The sequence below is a fragment of the Sceloporus undulatus genome, chromosome 6 (genome assembly GCF_019175285.1).
Source record: "Sceloporus undulatus isolate JIND9_A2432 ecotype Alabama chromosome 6, SceUnd_v1.1, whole genome shotgun sequence".
NCBI classification, from domain to species: domain Eukaryota; kingdom Metazoa; phylum Chordata; class Lepidosauria; order Squamata; family Phrynosomatidae; genus Sceloporus; species Sceloporus undulatus.
Window position 1 is genome coordinate 72,094,759 of NC_056527.1, and position 16,880 is coordinate 72,111,638.

General features: G+C 40.9%; 1 protein-coding gene across 1 annotated transcript in view; it reads left to right on the top strand.

The window, feature by feature from the left end:
* The window catches only part of AHRR (aryl-hydrocarbon receptor repressor), a 73,998-nt gene that overhangs the window by 28,629 nt on the left and 28,489 nt on the right, over nt 1-16,880 (top strand). The window contains exon 4 of the mRNA XM_042477467.1: nt 12,599-12,699. Within this exon, the coding sequence (XP_042333401.1) occupies nt 12,599-12,699 (101 nt within the window). The remainder of the gene's footprint in view (nt 1-12,598; nt 12,700-16,880) is intronic.

Sequence of the window (16,880 nt, forward strand, 5' to 3'; positions counted from 1 at the left end):
TTATTTACAAACCTTTCCCTCCTCCCATTACATTCAGTATAATACCATCTTTGTTAGGTTCATTTGAGCTAAGCTATTTTCCCTTTCTTCTGTTGTCAGATTCTATTTTTAACACATTCCACCTCTTCATAATAATTATAATTCCTTTTATATGTAATACAACTGTATTATTTCTAATTTATGATTCTTAGTTCTACACCTCCTACCTGTCTATTTCCTTTACTAGTTTAATGTTTAATGACAGTGTATCATTGTTCTCTAATCTAATGTTCTCTAATCTAATACTAAACAATGCTCAGTTTATATTTAGTGACAAATGAGGAGCACTAAGATTTTATATGCTTTGATGTATAATCACCACTAGGTGTCCTCCCTGTAATTGTTCTGCCTATCAAAACACAGTAGCAGGCATAATTCTTTACACAATTGTAGTTCAAGTACTTAAAGGATAATAGTTCCATTCAGTAGAAATGAGGATGGTTTTAAAACATTATCAGTATATTTTATTAATACCACTTTCATGAACCAAAGGAAACAAGGGAGTGTTTTTCCGCAGATTGCATTTATTGCATTAACAGTACTACTAAGATTTTTTTTTTTGGCCATTAATACAGTACAGTATTTCCACTGGAAATGGAGAGCAATGAAAATAGAAACAACTTTCTCAGGTACTATTAGAATATCCACCCCAGTACCCATTTAGCATTGTCTTTACACCTGTGGCCTTATTCAAATAGGCAGAGGAGCTCATTTCTCTCAAAAAATTAAAGACTGCCCCATCTTCTCCTTACACCTTTCCAAGTGTATAGCCCAAATGTTTTTTAAAAGAACCTTAGGCCTGTTACAGACTGCCAAAATAAAGCTGCTTCGGGTCTCTTTGGAGGTATGCTATTTAAATGATACATGGGTCCTAAGAGTCCGGAGGTCGCGCCAAAGCCACACTCAATTCATAAGCACTGGAGTGCAGCTTTGGTGCAGCTTCCGGATTCTTAGGATGCATGCATCATTTAAACAGCATACCTCCAAAGAGACCCAAAGCAGCTTTATTTTGGCAGTCTGTAACAGGCCTTAGTGATATTTGTGTAGCATCACAAAACCTGATTTTCTGAATTAAGGATAAAAACCTTTGCTTGTTTTATTTTTGCACGCATTTCAAAAATAATTGTCTCTACATGAGATGATAAGTGTTCCAGCACATTTTTATTTATTTATTTATTTATTTTGTCACTCTAGAATTTTTGTGTGGAATGTTTTCATGCCCAATGCCATTGGGAGGGTGAGTTGCTTTGAGCTGAAGCACACCGTAACTATAGCTTTGTAGCCTTCTAAGCTGCTTCTTGGATGCTTGTTGGGAAGGGGATTTTGAGATTGTTGGGAATACTGGCCTTTGTGAAATCTTCCTTGAGATTCTGTACTCAAGTCTCCCAGTCAAGTCAAGACTCAAGTCTTGTGGGATCTCTGCTGGCGATGGGCACAACTCGCCTACCCTGTATTGGTGTGTATTGCCTCTGCTCTCCCAGCTCATGCTTGGCTGGATATTCAGTGATGTCCAAGAAATAATTTTTGCCCGTGTTGCTATAACATTTTCTTGGTCTTCCTTGTGGTTTCTAGCACTAAAGCATATCAGTAGTAAGCTGTGAGCTTTTCAGGTTGAACTTTTTGTTTTTTGTCTGGCAGACTGTTTTGTCACAACCAGCAGTGTGAACATTGGGAGGCAGGAGAATGTGAGGCATTCCAAATTGGTTGGGGAAAGGCCCATTGGGATCAGACGTCTGATCTCAAGATTTAGGCAACTGCAGTACAGGCCTAATCTTGGCTTGTTTGTCTGGATTCTCTTTGGGTTGGCTATAGTGCTACCTTAGTATAAACTGCTACCACATTCAGGCCCCATAGTTTGCACTGGCCTACCTATGAATGCTACTTTAGGGATCACCTCCTTCTTTCATAGTTCATGATTCTGGATGACTTCATATTAAACAATACTGAAATGAACTTGTGGTGAGCCAATTTTATCAATTATAACACTTTCCAACCTATTTCAAATGGCGAAAAATATAATAATTTGTTTAAAAACTCAGTTTTTTTGTGTAGAAAAACAATGGCTAAGATCCTAGATTTTAAATATACAGTACTTGGCTAACTAGTGCCTCCATTCAATATCCCTCCTTATCCTACCTTAATGGCCACCAGCTGCTGTTAGCTATGGTGGTCTGTTAAGCTGTCAGTCAGGGCACAACTAAATTTCATTTCCATTCCCTTCCCACCAGTGATCTCCAGTGTGACAATCAGAAGCAGGATCCCTGTCACAATTTTTCTCACACTGGTGATTGCAGATGGAAACACCAGTCTGTCACGCTCCACATTTGAACAGACCTCTGTAGCTTGCAGAAGCTTATACTGTAACTGTTGTAGCTGTAGGACTGGGGGACTTTTACAACCATGGCAACAATGCTACAACCATGAACATGAATATGAATCAGTTACTGTTGCATAACTCTAGTTAACAGATTCATAACTGTGATAGTGAATTCCAGCAGCCATCATTTACATAAACAGGTCTTTAAAAAAAGTACTCAAATTAAAAGAAAAATTGGTAGGGCTGATCTTTTTTCCTGAATTTCTTTCAAGCTGTTGACATGTCCTTGATAAGAAAGAATGAGAAAATTGGTTAGTATAGTTGACATTGCTTTTCAGAATCTGTCTATTTCCATGTCCTTTTACCTGCTGACTAGAGTAACTCTATGTATCAGACATATCACTGGCAACACAAAAATTACATCTGGACAAAATGAACACCTGTGCAGACATTTGAAATCATCTTATTTGCCTTTTCACTCTAAAACAGGCTGAAGGAAAATAGATGTACAAACTTCGTTAAGTGTAGTGCACTGGGTTTACTGGCATGGTGGATGAAGCTCCTCCAGGCACTAAGTTTCTGCAAGAATTTACAGGCTAAATTAACCAGAGTGACTCCCAAGTAAATATGAGCCAGAAGGGAAGAAATGAGGTTGAGGACAAGCAGATTTTGCAGCAAAACCAATTATTTCTTTATTAAAAAGACAGAGAAGGATAGCAGTAGAAACCAACAGAACAGTCTATACTCGATGCAAGCTGTTCCTCAAAGTAAAGGGCGGGGGACAGCATGGAATCGAAAACTCCACTCCTAAATCAAAGGGCGTTAGAGGGATGTAACTACACTTAGGGGATTACAGACTAAAACACATACATGGATTTTCTTACCCTCCAACTTGAAGAGGTGTTTAGGATGGCTGAAGAGCAAAGCAGGGAAGCAGGTCTCAAAGATAGACTCTCTGTCTCTGTATGAACTTCCTAACTTGGGGGCTGTCTCCTAAACATGAAGGAAATGTCTCTGGGTGGGACAAACCATGACCCCAATGTTCTAAGGAGGATTAAAAATGAAAGCTTGTGCTTGCAAAGGGCAGAGGTGAACATGCCCTTCAGGCACTGAAAATAACTCTTAAATGGTCTGGGTAGTAGACCATAAGGCTCCCCACCAGAAGAGCAGGTGGGTGGCAAGGAGGAGACATGGGAGCTGACTGGACATCTCTGCACGGCCCCACCACCATAGAGATCATGAAGCCATCACTGCCAGAAGAGCCAGGTGGTCAGCGAGAAGGAGGTATGAAGTGCAGCTGGCCACCCCCTCCACTGCACAGATTATGAGGCTGCTGTGCCAGAGGAGCAGGCAAGCAGTGAGGAGAAAGTACAGGGGGTGATGGGAAATTTGGGCTGGCCATCACCTTTTCCTTTTCACTGTATAACTAACTTCAGGAAAACATGATAGCTTCCTCCTAAGGATCCCTCCACTGCTACCCTTTTAACCAGATCATCATTGCTGGTTAGGATCAGATCTGAAGTAGCTGAATCCCTTTTTGCTTCTTCCACCTTCTGGTCAATTAAGTTATCTGCAAGGCAAGTGAGGAATTTGTTGGATCTTAAATTTTTAGAAGAGCTTAACTTCCAGCAAATATCAGGATAGTTGAAAACCCCTATTACTACTATATCTTTCTTTACTTAATGTGTGGTCATCTGTTCCAAGAAAGTCCCATCCATGTCCTCACTCTAGCTTGGGGGTCTGTAGTAGACCTCCACAACAACAACAATAATGTTTATTTATATTTTCCCGCCTCTCCCAGGTGGATCGAGGCGGGATTACAACCACTAAAATGCATACTAACATATCGATAAAATACAGTACAATAATAATTGCATTAAAACTTACAATATCATCATCAATTTACAATGACAATACAATAGTCAAGGAGGTGGAACAATATATCTTAGACAGGGTTAGGTGGATAAGCTTGCTGGAAGAGATCTGTCTTAACTGTCCTCTTAAATGCCTCCAAGGAGGCAATAAGACGGATCTCCTCTGGAAGACCATTCCACAATTTAGGAACAGCTAGAGTGAAGGCTCTTTGAGAAGTTGTTGCTAATCTAGACATTTGTTGTTTGAACAAATTCTTCCTGGATGTTCTGAGAGTGTGGGGTGGATTGTGTAGGGAGAGGCGTTCCTGCAGGTAATTTGGGCCCAAGACGTGTAGGGCTTTAAAGGTAATAGCCAACACCTTTTATTGCACCTGGAAGCTAATCAGCAGCCAGTGAAGTGATTTTTAAAACTGGTGTTATGTGGTCATCTGGCTGCTGCATTTTGAACCAATTGAAGGTTCCAAACTTGGTACAAGGGTAGCACCATGTAGAGGCATTACAGAAATCTAAACGAGAGATTACCAGTGCATGTACCACTGCTTCAAGGTCCTTTTGGTCCAGGTAGGGACGCAGTTGGCGTATCAACTGAACTTAGTACCAAGCACTCCTGGCCGTCACGTCTACTTGAGAAGACAACTGCAGGGATGAGTCTAAGAATAATCCCAAACTGTGCACTTCGTCCTTTAGGGGGAATGTGACCCCATCCAGGACTGGTTGACAAAGCTCATTCCCCAGACCTGGAGTTCCTATCGCAAATACCTCCATTTTCTCTGGATTCAATTTGAGTTTGTTTTCCCTCATCCAGCCCATTACTGACCCAAGGCAGGCATTCAGAGGAGAGACACCATCCTTAGTTACTGTAACAGCCGGAGACATAGAGAAATAGATTTGGGTGTCATCAGCGTACTGATAACACTGCGCCCCATGTCTCTGGATGATCTCACCCAGCAGCTTCATGTAAATGTTAAACAGCATGAGGGAGAGAATGGCGCCCTGAGGGACGCCAGATGTCAGCTCCCTTTTAGAAGAGCAGCTGTCCCCCAGCATCACCATCTGGAATCTGCTCAAGAGGTAGGAACGGAGCCACTGGAGCGCACTGCCTCCAATTCCTAACTCCCTCAGGCGTACCAGAAGGATACCATGGTCGATGGTATTGAAGGCCACTGAGATGTCCAAGAGCACCAACAAGGCCACACTTCCCCTGTTGATGCCCAAACGGAGATCATCGACTAAGGCGACCAAGGCAGTCTCAACTCCGTATCCCATCCTGAAGCCGGTTTGAAATAATAATAATAATAATAATAATAATAATAATAATAATAATAATAATACACACACACACATTCCACTTAATCTCAGGGAATCCAAGTGGATTTCAGCAGTAAAATACAGTACAATTAAAAGAGATAGATTAAAAATTCCAAAATCCCCCCTCCCCCCTCACATAACCTAATCAAGTCCTAAAAAGAGATTAAACTGAAAAAGAGTTAAAACATTAATATACAGTACACTAAAATGAGATAAAAATATCAAGCCGAATCTGGGTAGAGTACATAAAGATAAGAAATGGAAGATGAAAGGGGAAGGGGGGGGAGGCAGATCGGCAAGGGTGTTCTAGTCTGGAAAGGCCTGCTGGAAGAGATCCGTCTTAATAGCCTTCTTGAAGTATCCAAGGTGGTGATCTGATGGATCTCGTCCGGCAGGTTGTTCCAGAGTCTAGGAGCGGCTGATGAAAAGGATCTCTGGGTCACTGCAGTAAGTCTAGTCCTCTTTGGCTGGAACAGATTCTTCCCAGTAGAACGAAGAGTATGGGGTGGATTATATGGGAGAAGGCGCTCCCACAAGAAGTCAGGACCCAAGCCATGTAGAGCTTTAAAGGTTAAAACCAACACTTTATATCTTGCCCGGAAGCTGATAGGCAGCCACTGAAGGGATTTTAAAATTGGTGTGATGTGGGCAGATATAGGTGTGCCAGTAACCAACCTGGCTGCCATATTCTGTACCAGTTGAAGTTTCCAAACTTGACACAAGGGTAGCCCCATGTAGAGTGCATTAGAAAAGTTGAGTCGAGAGGTTACCAGCGCATGTACCACTGTTTCCAGGTTTCCCTACTTGTCATGGCCAGCCAAGAGGAGGACGAGGAGGAGGTTGTGGCTCCTCAAGTGCAAGAGGAGATGGAGGCATTACCAGGTCCTAATCCTGCCCTGCCAGACCCCAGCCCTGATCTCCCAGCCCCAGGGGGTGAAGCTCAGCCAGGTCCTAGCACTGTGGGGATTCCTCCTGAGGCTCAGCAGCCTAGTGGTGACTCTGGTGAAGAACCAAACCTGGAGGTTCCTTCCTTTAGGCAGCGGAGAGCTGAGAGTGCTTGTGTGCGTCGATCCAGGAGGCTTGCAGAGGAGCAAGATGTTGATAAGCCACAGCTGGCACAAGGGAGGGTGTCCTGCATTTAAGTAGCTGCAGAACGCCGACCCTTTGCCAGCAATTATTGCAATATCCTTCTTGGTGATTCCTGTCAGCACTGGCTTCTTGTTTCCTTGAATCCTTGTTTGCCTTGGACCTTCGACTTTGGAACGAACTGGACTCTTGTTACCTTCTGACTGCCCTGACCTTGGACTGAACTGACTTCCGTGAACTCTGGTATCCTGACCTTGGCTTTGTTTCTGGTGTGCTTCTCTCGGACTAACAGAAAGGTCTATAGACTGTCTCCCAGCTCCTTTCTTGCTGAGCCATCCTTATCAGCGTTTGTTTGGATGTGTGCTGGCCGTAGTCCAGGACACTACTCCAGGAAGGGGCACAGCTGGCATATCAGCTGAAACTGATAGCAAGTGCTCCTGACCGTTGCATCCACCCTGAAATGGGTCCAGATAATTGGTTTCCTCCAAGACAGCATGGACATCTCTGTTGTTTCTCTCCCCCTTGATTGTAACCCAGATACTTTCACCTGGCTTCCAGGATTTAAGTCATGGATCTCTTCACAGGTGTAATTATTCTTGACATATAATGCTACACCTTCTCCTTTCCAGTTTGGTCTATTCCTCTGAAACAGGTTATATTCCTCTATTACTACTTTCCAATCATAAGACTCATCCCACCAGATTTCAGTGATACCTTTGCTAAGTTAGGAGTTCAAGTTCATTGAATCATAGAGTTGGAAGAGACCGCAGGGGCCATCTAGTCCAACCCTCTGCCATCCAGGAAATCTAAAAGCATCCCCAAAAGATGACCATCCAGCCTCTGTTTGAAGACCTCTAAGGAAGGAGACTCCACTACACTCCAAGGGAGTTTGTTTCACTGCCAGTCTTACTGTGAGGAAGTTCCTCCTAAAGTTGAGGTGGAATCTCTTTTCCTATAGCTTGCATCCATTGCTCCAGGTCCTAGTCTCTGGAGCAGCAGAAAACAAGCTAGCTCTGTCCTCAATATCACATCCCTTCAAGTATTTAAACAGGGCTATCATATCACCCCTTAACCTTCTCTTCTCCAGGCTAAACATCCCCAGCTCCCTAAGTCGTTCCTCATAGGGCATGGTTTCCAGACCCTTCACTATTTTAGTCGCCCTCCTTTGGACACGCTCCAGTTTCTCAATGTCCTTTTTGCATTGTGGTGGCCAGAACTGGACACAATATTCCAGGTGGGGCCTGACCCGAGCAGAATAGAGTGGCACTATTACTTCCCTTGATCTAGACACTATACTTTTATTGATGCATTGGCCTTGTTAGCTGCCGCATCGCACTGTTGACTCATGTTCAATTTGTGGTCTACTTGGACTCCCTATATCTGTTCACTTCATTTTTCTGCCCTAAGTGCAGTACCTTACATTTCTCCTTGTTGAAATTCATTTTGTTAGCTTTGGCCCAGCTTTCTAATCTATTAAGGTAATTCTGAAGTTTGATCCTGTCCTCAGGGGTATTAGCTTCTCCTCCTAATTTGGTGTCATCTACAGATTTGATAAGTATGCTCCCAATTCTGTCCTCCAAGTCATTGATAAAGATGTTGAATAGCACTGGGCACAGGACAGAGCCTTTTGGGATCCCACTGGTCACTTCTCTCCAGAATGAAAAGGAGTCGTTGTTGAGTACCCTTTGGGTTTGGCTGGTCAATCAATTACAATTCCATGTAACAGTTGCCTTGTCAAACAGTTGCCACATTTTACAAGCTTGTTTGCAAGAATGTCATGGGGGACTTTATCAAAGGCCTTACTGAAATCAAGATATACTATATCCACAGCATTCCATTCATCTAACAAGCTGGTAATTTTATCAAAAAAAGATATCAGACTTGTCTGGCATGACTTCTTTCTCTGAAACCCATGTTGACTTTTAGTGATTATTGAGTTGCCTTCTAGATGTTCACAGACTCTCTGTTTAATGATCTGTTCTAGAATCTTTCCTGGTATAGATGTCAGACTAAGCACAGCTTATGTTGAGGCAACCTAAGCACAGCTCCCACTTTGGTTTGTTTTTTGTCAACAAATCTGAGACAAACAAATCTAAATCAAACTATAGATTCCCATCTCTGGTTTGCTGGGAGATAAACAAACCAGAGTGTCAGCTGTGTAAACTAGGGAGCAAAACTCTGTGGTTTGTTTAGCTACTCCTTTTGTAAGCAGGAGTGATCAAGTAGTATTTATCAGTATGCTACTCATCCCCAGTATGCCATTATGTGCTCCTTATGTTAACAATCACAATGCAGTTTAAAATCTTAGAGCTGGAATATACGTACAGCAATGCACAATTAAGTACATTAATTAAACTCTTCATATGATATTTTCTGCATACAATTTGAAACAAGTAGGCTAACAGACTGAAGCCTTGCTTGACCCCTTTGCCAACTGGGAACCATTCTTTTTCTCCGTATTCTATTCTAACAGTAGCCTCTTGTCCTAAGTACAGATTCTTCATCAGGATATCAAATGTAGTGGCACTCCCATGTCTTAAATAGTTCTTCATAGCTTTTCATGATGTATGCAGTCAAAGGCTTTGCTATAAATAATAAAGAATATGCTAACTTTTTATCTGGAATTACTTGCGCACGCTCCATTAACTATGGTCTGGAGCGTCGGTGGAGTTTTTACCTCTGAAGGGAAGCCACAGCTGCCAAACCATGCGACTCCCCTGCGGAGGAAAAAGAACCTGCAAAAAGTGGGTTCTTTTTCTGCCGTGCCAGTTATGTCTGAGTGTGCCAATGGCGCACTTGTGATGTAACTGGTGCTATGTGACGTGTGGATGCTATGCGTCCGTTACTTAATAACGGCGGCACCCATGTACACAGGACACCGCCATTATGCCACCGCTAGTATATGCTCAGGTTAGGGACTGTGCAGTTGCTGCGCGGTCCCGTAACCCTAGCACGGTGCGAGCACGGCGCTTTTGCGCCATCTGTACCGTGTCTATCATAAGGGCCCGTACAGACAGGCCAAAATAAAGCTGCTTCGTGTCACTTTGGCGGTATGCTGTTTAAATGATGCACGTGTCCTGTGAGTCTGAAAGCCACACCAAAGCTACGCTCTAGTCCTTAGGACTGGAGCATGGCTTTGGTGTGGCTTCCGGACTCTTAGGATGCATGTATCATTTAAACAGCACGCCTCCAAAGTGACCCAAAGCAGCTTTATTTTGGCCTGCCTGTACAGGGCCATAAGTTTACTATGTGGTCCTTAGTGCCTCTTCCTTTCTTAAATCTCACTTGCACCTTTGGGATTTCTCTTTCCATATATGATTGGAGTCTGTGTTGCAGAATTTTGAGCATAATTTTGCTTTCATAGGAAGTCTTTTATGTCCCCCTTTTTATGGATGGGGATGTATATTGATTGTTTCCAGTCTGTTGACGACCATTTTGTTTTCCACATTTGTTGGCATATTTTAGTTACCATTAGAGTTGCCTCTGTGTGTATTGTAGCAGTACAGTTGAATATCATCTTTTCCTGATCATTTATTCTTTCTAGTTTCTCTTAGTGCAGCTTCCACCTTGCTTTCTAGAATTTGAGGTTTATCTTCGTATAGTTCTTCATTCCATGTGTTATTGATTTTTTCATCTCTTTTATTTAGTTCTTCTGTGTATTGTATCCAGCGCCTTTCTATTTCTTAATACTATTAACCAGCCAGTTCTTGTGAAAATGAAATGAGAGCGAGGCATGCAAAATGAATTTTTTTTATAATTTCTGGTCCATTGCAGATTTCAAGGTTGCAGAATCTAGTTTCTGGAGGACTTTTAGGCAGATCCAGAATTTAACAATTGTATCTTGCAAGTACAATTAACCAGTCAACCTTTGTTTTCTGAAGACTTCTAGTTTTTAATGGAAGGGGAAAAATTACATGGTAGAGGCATTCCACTACATCTCAGTTTCCTATTTTAGCTAGTAAATTATTTTGTTTTTCAAGCCATTGCTTGATAAAATTCCAGACAGCAGATAAAAATACAAAATTAGTTTCTATTACATGAAAGCTTAACCTTCATGAAAAGCATTCAGAGCAAGCCAGTCATCATCAATATTTAACAGCTGTTGTTATGAAGACATTTCATAAGGGATGTGGGTTGCCTGCTCGCACGCAATGGCTTAAGCACCAGGCCACTTTCAGTTGCATGGAAAGACTGACAGTCTGTTCTCATTGCGTGACAGCAAAGCCCTGGTTACTCAGCACTATCCTTTCATACTGAAGGCATGTTCTCCCCCCCCCCCTTCTCTGGGAGAGGGAACCTCAGCTGGAAGGAGGGGAAGGAAGCAAAGGGTGCAGCTTTTAAGTGAGTGAGTGGCTCTGTGCCCAGCACTTGTTCACAAGCAGGAAAGAGATACTGTATCTGTAAGTTCTAATCATGCAAGCTCTCAAAAAACAGAATAGCCTATAAAAATAACCAGAGATGCTTGTTAGAAGATGACACCTCCTCATGAGAAAACAAAAGTTCTAATTGGAAAGGGTATATCATTTTTAAAAAGAGGAAGGAGTGAAAGATTTTAAAAGAAAGATTATTGTTTGATGATTCTCTGTGTAAGTGTCATGCTGTGCCTCTGCAAGTTCAAACAGCCTAAAGTTTAAAAGCCTCTCCAGTTGCATGGAAGAAAAACAACTATTTATTGCTGGCACTGATATGTCCTTCACTGATAGGTACTGTTGCTTTTTTTTAATATAGTACAAATTTTGGGGTTTGTGGGGTGGAGTTTGACATGTTATCAGTCATGTCTAATTGAATTGCAAAATGTTCTATGATCATTCACTTTTCTGATGCGCATGGAGAAATGGTGGTGATGATGCTTGTGATCCAGGTAGCTGACATAATGCCTAAGGTATGCCAGCTGAGCTGTACTGTGAGATACAAAATCATGGACATTGATATATTTTTTTTAAAAAAAACCTGCTATTTAAAGAAAATTGGAATAAACATTTCCACTGGATTGTTTTAAACTTTGTCTTTTAAATTTCACACACACACACACTATTTTGCCTTGGGTTGAAAATGATTTTCCCTCAAATGATTACATATATCAGAAGATGAGGGCTTTAACAGTGTCCCTAGGCTGCAACATCGAACATTGCCATGTATGACCAGTCTAAGAATAGTGTCAAATAATTCTTGCAACAGGATTGGTGCAATTTACTTTTTAATCAAAATCTAACCATAGTTGCATAGATACTGTAGAAAAACTACAGATCTGGAATAGGTGTATTTATATTGAGACACAAGATTTTGCTAAAGAGTTAACAATAATTAGCATGCATTAAAATTGAATTAACAAAGTCTTCATTGGACACGCTGACAAAATAATTTTCCTTTTACTTAAAATATTTTCTCTTTTATATTGTTGTGTTTTTAGATTCTAAAGAGATTGTCTGCACACTTTTCAGTGTGCTTTTCTTCAAATTTAAAACAGTATCAGAGAGAGTAACAAAATGTTAAATTTTGAACTATCAAGAAATAATTAATAATATATAGCACATGAATAAAATACAGTCATCCCTCCACATTTGCAGCTTTGACTTTTGCGGATTTGATTATTCATGGATTTGATTAATATGTTCTCTCTAGGAATCTCTAGGTCCTTCAGCACAACTCTGTAATCAACCTCTGCCAAAAAGCACCATGGAATAGATTCCTAGACTGAATACTTTTCTAGGCATTTATAAGTATTTCAGCACCATTTTATGGTCAGTATCTGATGGAAGTAGATCATAAAGTTGTGCTGGAGGACATAAATTCCTAGAGAGGTGTTCTCTCAGGTTAAAAAAATAGTTTTTTTTATTTGCAATTTTCCCAATTTCATGGGGGTCCTGTGCCCCTAACCCCAGCAAATCTGGAGGGTCCACGGTATACTAAAATGAGGTCCCATGTTTGGCATTGCTATTAATGCTGAATATTTTTCAATTATTCTTTGTAATAGCTGTTCAAGAAAAACACTTGAGAAAGCATGCAGGTTTTGGAATAAAAGAAGTTGGTGTACCCAAAGTACCTGTCATCTCAGAAGGTGGATTCTTGCTAGAGGTGGGTGACAAACAAAATTTCTTTAATTTAATTTTTCAAATAAGTTAGCCCAATCTCCACCTTGTAAATATTTTTAATTATCCTACTTGCCAACATATCACTGTGTTAATTATTTATTAATAGCATAAATAAAACAATAGCAATAACAGCACTATTTCTAAAATGTCAGATCTTGCTTGGAATTATTTGTAATTACCATAGATAAACAGATGAAATACTGTTTACAAACCTGTTGTGTGTATAGGTCTTTCCACACTGAGACAAAGTGTAAATATCCAGTGTAGACGGTACAGTAAGTTAGTTAACAGCGCAAACTAAAAGTTAAGGGGATCATTCCTACCGGCAGTTTGAATCGCTTCCTGATTCGCCTTTGCTCCATTTTAGAAAGCGATTCAAAAAGGTCCCTTGTTCCCACTATGAAAGTTTTTTTTCCTTACCCCAGTGAAATCACATTTTTTGGGCCTGTCATCCCCACTGGCAGCCCTGCTTCAGAATCCCCCGTCAATCATCTGTGATATAAGTGGCAGCCCGGGCAGCCCAGCTTGGAAATGGGGTGTGTGTGTGGAAGCTGAGTGAAGCTGGCTTGGGCCCAGGATACCTTGAGGACCGCCTCTCCTCATACAATCCGCCCCGCTCCCTCAGAACATCTGGGCAGCAGTTATTGAGGGTCCCAGGGGCCAGGCTAGCCTCCACGTCTAGGAGAGCTTTCACCATCTCGGCCCCGACCCTCTGGAATTCTCTGCCCAACGAGCTCCGCTCGGCCACCTCCCTGGCCCAGTTTAAAAAGGGGCTTAAAACTTTTCTATTCAGTTTAGCATTCCCAATATATGCCCCAATTAGTTCCTCCCCCCCAATGCCAGCAGTGGCAAGCTGGTTTGATTGTTTTAATGCTTTGTATTGTTGTATTTTAATTTTAAACTGTATTTGTTGTGTAATTTATAATGTTGTACACCGCCCTGATTATATAGAAGGGCGGTATAAAAATAAATTTTTTATTTTATTATTTATGTGACCTGTGACTGAGAGAGTGTTACCAGAGGCTGAGAAAATGTGAGGCGGAAGAAGAGGCAGGGGGAGGCAGCAGGAGGAAAGGTTTTCATTTGGCACTGATTCAAAATGGAGCTTGGAGGTCGGGGGGGGGGAGCGGAGAAGAGGAGGAGGAGGATGGAGGTAAGGCCAGGAATAGAGCTTCGAGGCTCAGGGAAGGAACAATGTCAGGCCGGGAACGGAGCTTGGAGGCCAGGGGGGAGTGGAGAAGAGGAGGAGGATGTCAGAGGCAAGGCTGGGAACAGAGCACGAAGGCCGGGGAAGAGAGCGAGACCGGGGGGGGGGGACACATTTTAAAATAATATATATAAAATTAATCGAAAAATCAATAGAATGGTTTAACAACTTACTTGCCTTTGTGGTAGTTGCTTGACCAATCTATTGATTTTTCAATTACTTTCATTATCTTTTTTTAAAAAAAAAAAGAACGGAAAAAGGTAGCACTGGGTGTGTGTGACAACTATGGGGAACGATGGTACACACCCCTCTGCTGTTTGTCCCTCCCTCAGAAAGAATCGATTCTGATCTGGCGTTCCCACTTATTGGACATGCTTCAGAATCAATTCTTCTGAAAAGAACAACTTTCAAATTACAGTCAGGAAAACCCATGTTTTTTCATTCGCCCCACTTCATTCCAACTGGAATCGATCAAATGAGGATTGGAAGTGGTTTCGAGTGGTAACGATTGTCATATAACCCGAATCATGTTTCGCTTCGAATTGTAGTGGGAACGACTCCCATGAGTTCTCGTTCATGTCTTACCTTGGTCATGACCTCACTTTCCATAGCCTAAACATTATCCTTTGGCACACTTTCTACATTTTGAAGATGATGCTTTGTTGTGAGATGTGACACTAATGTTCTGAAATGCTATATAAGTACTATGGTGTTTCTGTTATTCGATGCTTGCTTGTGCACTTCTCTAGTAAAGGACATCCAGACTGAAGTTAGTCTTAGTTTTGTGGGAGAAAAGTCCCTGACATTTGGGGCCAATTATGCTGGTGTACTATAGACATGTAAGATGGAAATAGTTTGTACAGTATTCCGCAGTACCATCAGTCCCAACCACAGTGCAGACATTTTCCACATTAGAATAAAATGCCTCTGGTTATTGAAATACCTGTTTTGCCTTGACTGGTTATTTCTGTTATCTGGATCTCAATTTACATTACTGTCTTCCAGTACTTTATTAAATAAATAAATAAATAAATAAATAGGCTCTTTATTTATTTATTTATTTATTTATATCCCGTTCTACCCCCATCCCCTCAAAATTGGGAATAAAAGCTTCTCACAATTTAAAAGAACAATATAGTGAGCCCTTCTCATCTTTGGGAGTTTGGTTTCAAGGGAGGGCAAAGATGGGGGGGGGAATGAGAGTTCAAGCCCATATTAGTCAATAGGTGGCAATGTTTGCATGCCATCACTGGCCAATACGGGGGTGGGGCGATCCACAGGAGCTTCAATCCGTGGCTGTCTAGCCCACCTGTTAACCTTGATTCGAAAACTGCACGAAGATTCCCGCCTCGTAGTAAGATGCAACAGCCATGGAAATACAACAAGATCCATCCCTACTTTTAATGCTGTAAGGCAAGGATGTGTATTAGCACCAATTCTCTTTAATTGTTATTTAAATTCTATGATTACAAGTACATCAGCTATACCATTGCATCACCCAACTCTGTCAAACAGACCCATATAAATTCTTGTTTACGCCGATGATGTTGTGCTTATGTCATTCACTAGAATAGGACTAAATAGACTTCTGAGAGCCCTTGCAAACCATTGTAAGAAAGATTCATTAAAATTTAAGTATAGCAAAACTAAATTAATGTTTTTTTTCCCAAAAAGGCGATTACATTATGAACAGTCAATAGGCAAGAATAATATTGAATGAAAGGGGTTCTGCTAATCTCCATCAAAAGAATGTGATAACAAATGTCCAAAGAAGCATCAGGGCTCTTTGCTCCTTTTTTTATAATAAGGGTGGCCAATATATACCTGCAACCCTTCAAGTTTTTGTTATTAAGATCCTAGCGCAACTCATGTATGGTTCGGAGATCTGTCCTAATAATACTGCTTCTTTTGAGGTTGTTCAAATCAAATTCCTAAGAATGATTTTCGGAGTTCCAAACTGTGTGCCAAATGTTATTCTTCATTTAGAAGCTGTCCTGTTATCAATTGAGGCACACATCTGGATTCGCAAATTTAATCTTTGGCTAAAAATGCTATTTGTACCAATTAGTTTGGCTTCTTTAACGTTAACAGATTATTTTTATTTCAGCTTGGAAGAAATCTTTATTTACAAAACTTTCTTATATTGGATTGTCATTGCCATATGTACTCTCGCTGGGTTATAACAAGGCAAAAAATTGCCATTATCCAGTGAATTATGGATATTGATTACAACATCAGGGAAACTGGAATAACTTACAAGCATGCTAGATACCTTGATTACTTGAACACTCCCAAGTTATGAAGGGCCTTTATGCTTGCAAGATTAAATATCCTTCCACCTGCCATATTGGAAGGCAGATTTAAAAATATACCATACCAATGCCGGCTCTGCCCTTGTGACTCTGAAGAAACTGAATCTATTAACCATATTCTCCTTTGTTGCTCCCTTTATTTTGAACAGTGTGCCCTGTTTGTAACCCCGTTTATTCAACAGTTTCCTGACAGGCAGGAGAAATTTTATGTGAACTATCTTCTTGCATACAGTCGTGAATATGTAACTATCAAAGTTGCTAAATTCTTTGCAGATGCTATTATTTGTTGTAATTTTTTTAAAAAACAGATGCAGTAAATTACTATAACTTTTTCCGGAGATACTTTGATAGTAGTCAATTATCTTTGTTATACCCATATATTTAGTATACTGTTAAATCCATTGAGGTGCACGACTCTGGATTTTATCCTTGACATTTATATGTATATATGTATTCATACAACATGCTAGAATATGTTGTTTCCAATGGATGCAATGCAATGTAATTTTTGTAAACATTTTATTATTTTGTGCTGGCCATGTGCCGTAATAAATTATTGTATTGTATAGGTGGCAATGTTTGCATGCTACCACTGGCCAATATGGGGTGGGGCGATTCACAGGAGCTTCAATCCGTGGCTGTCTA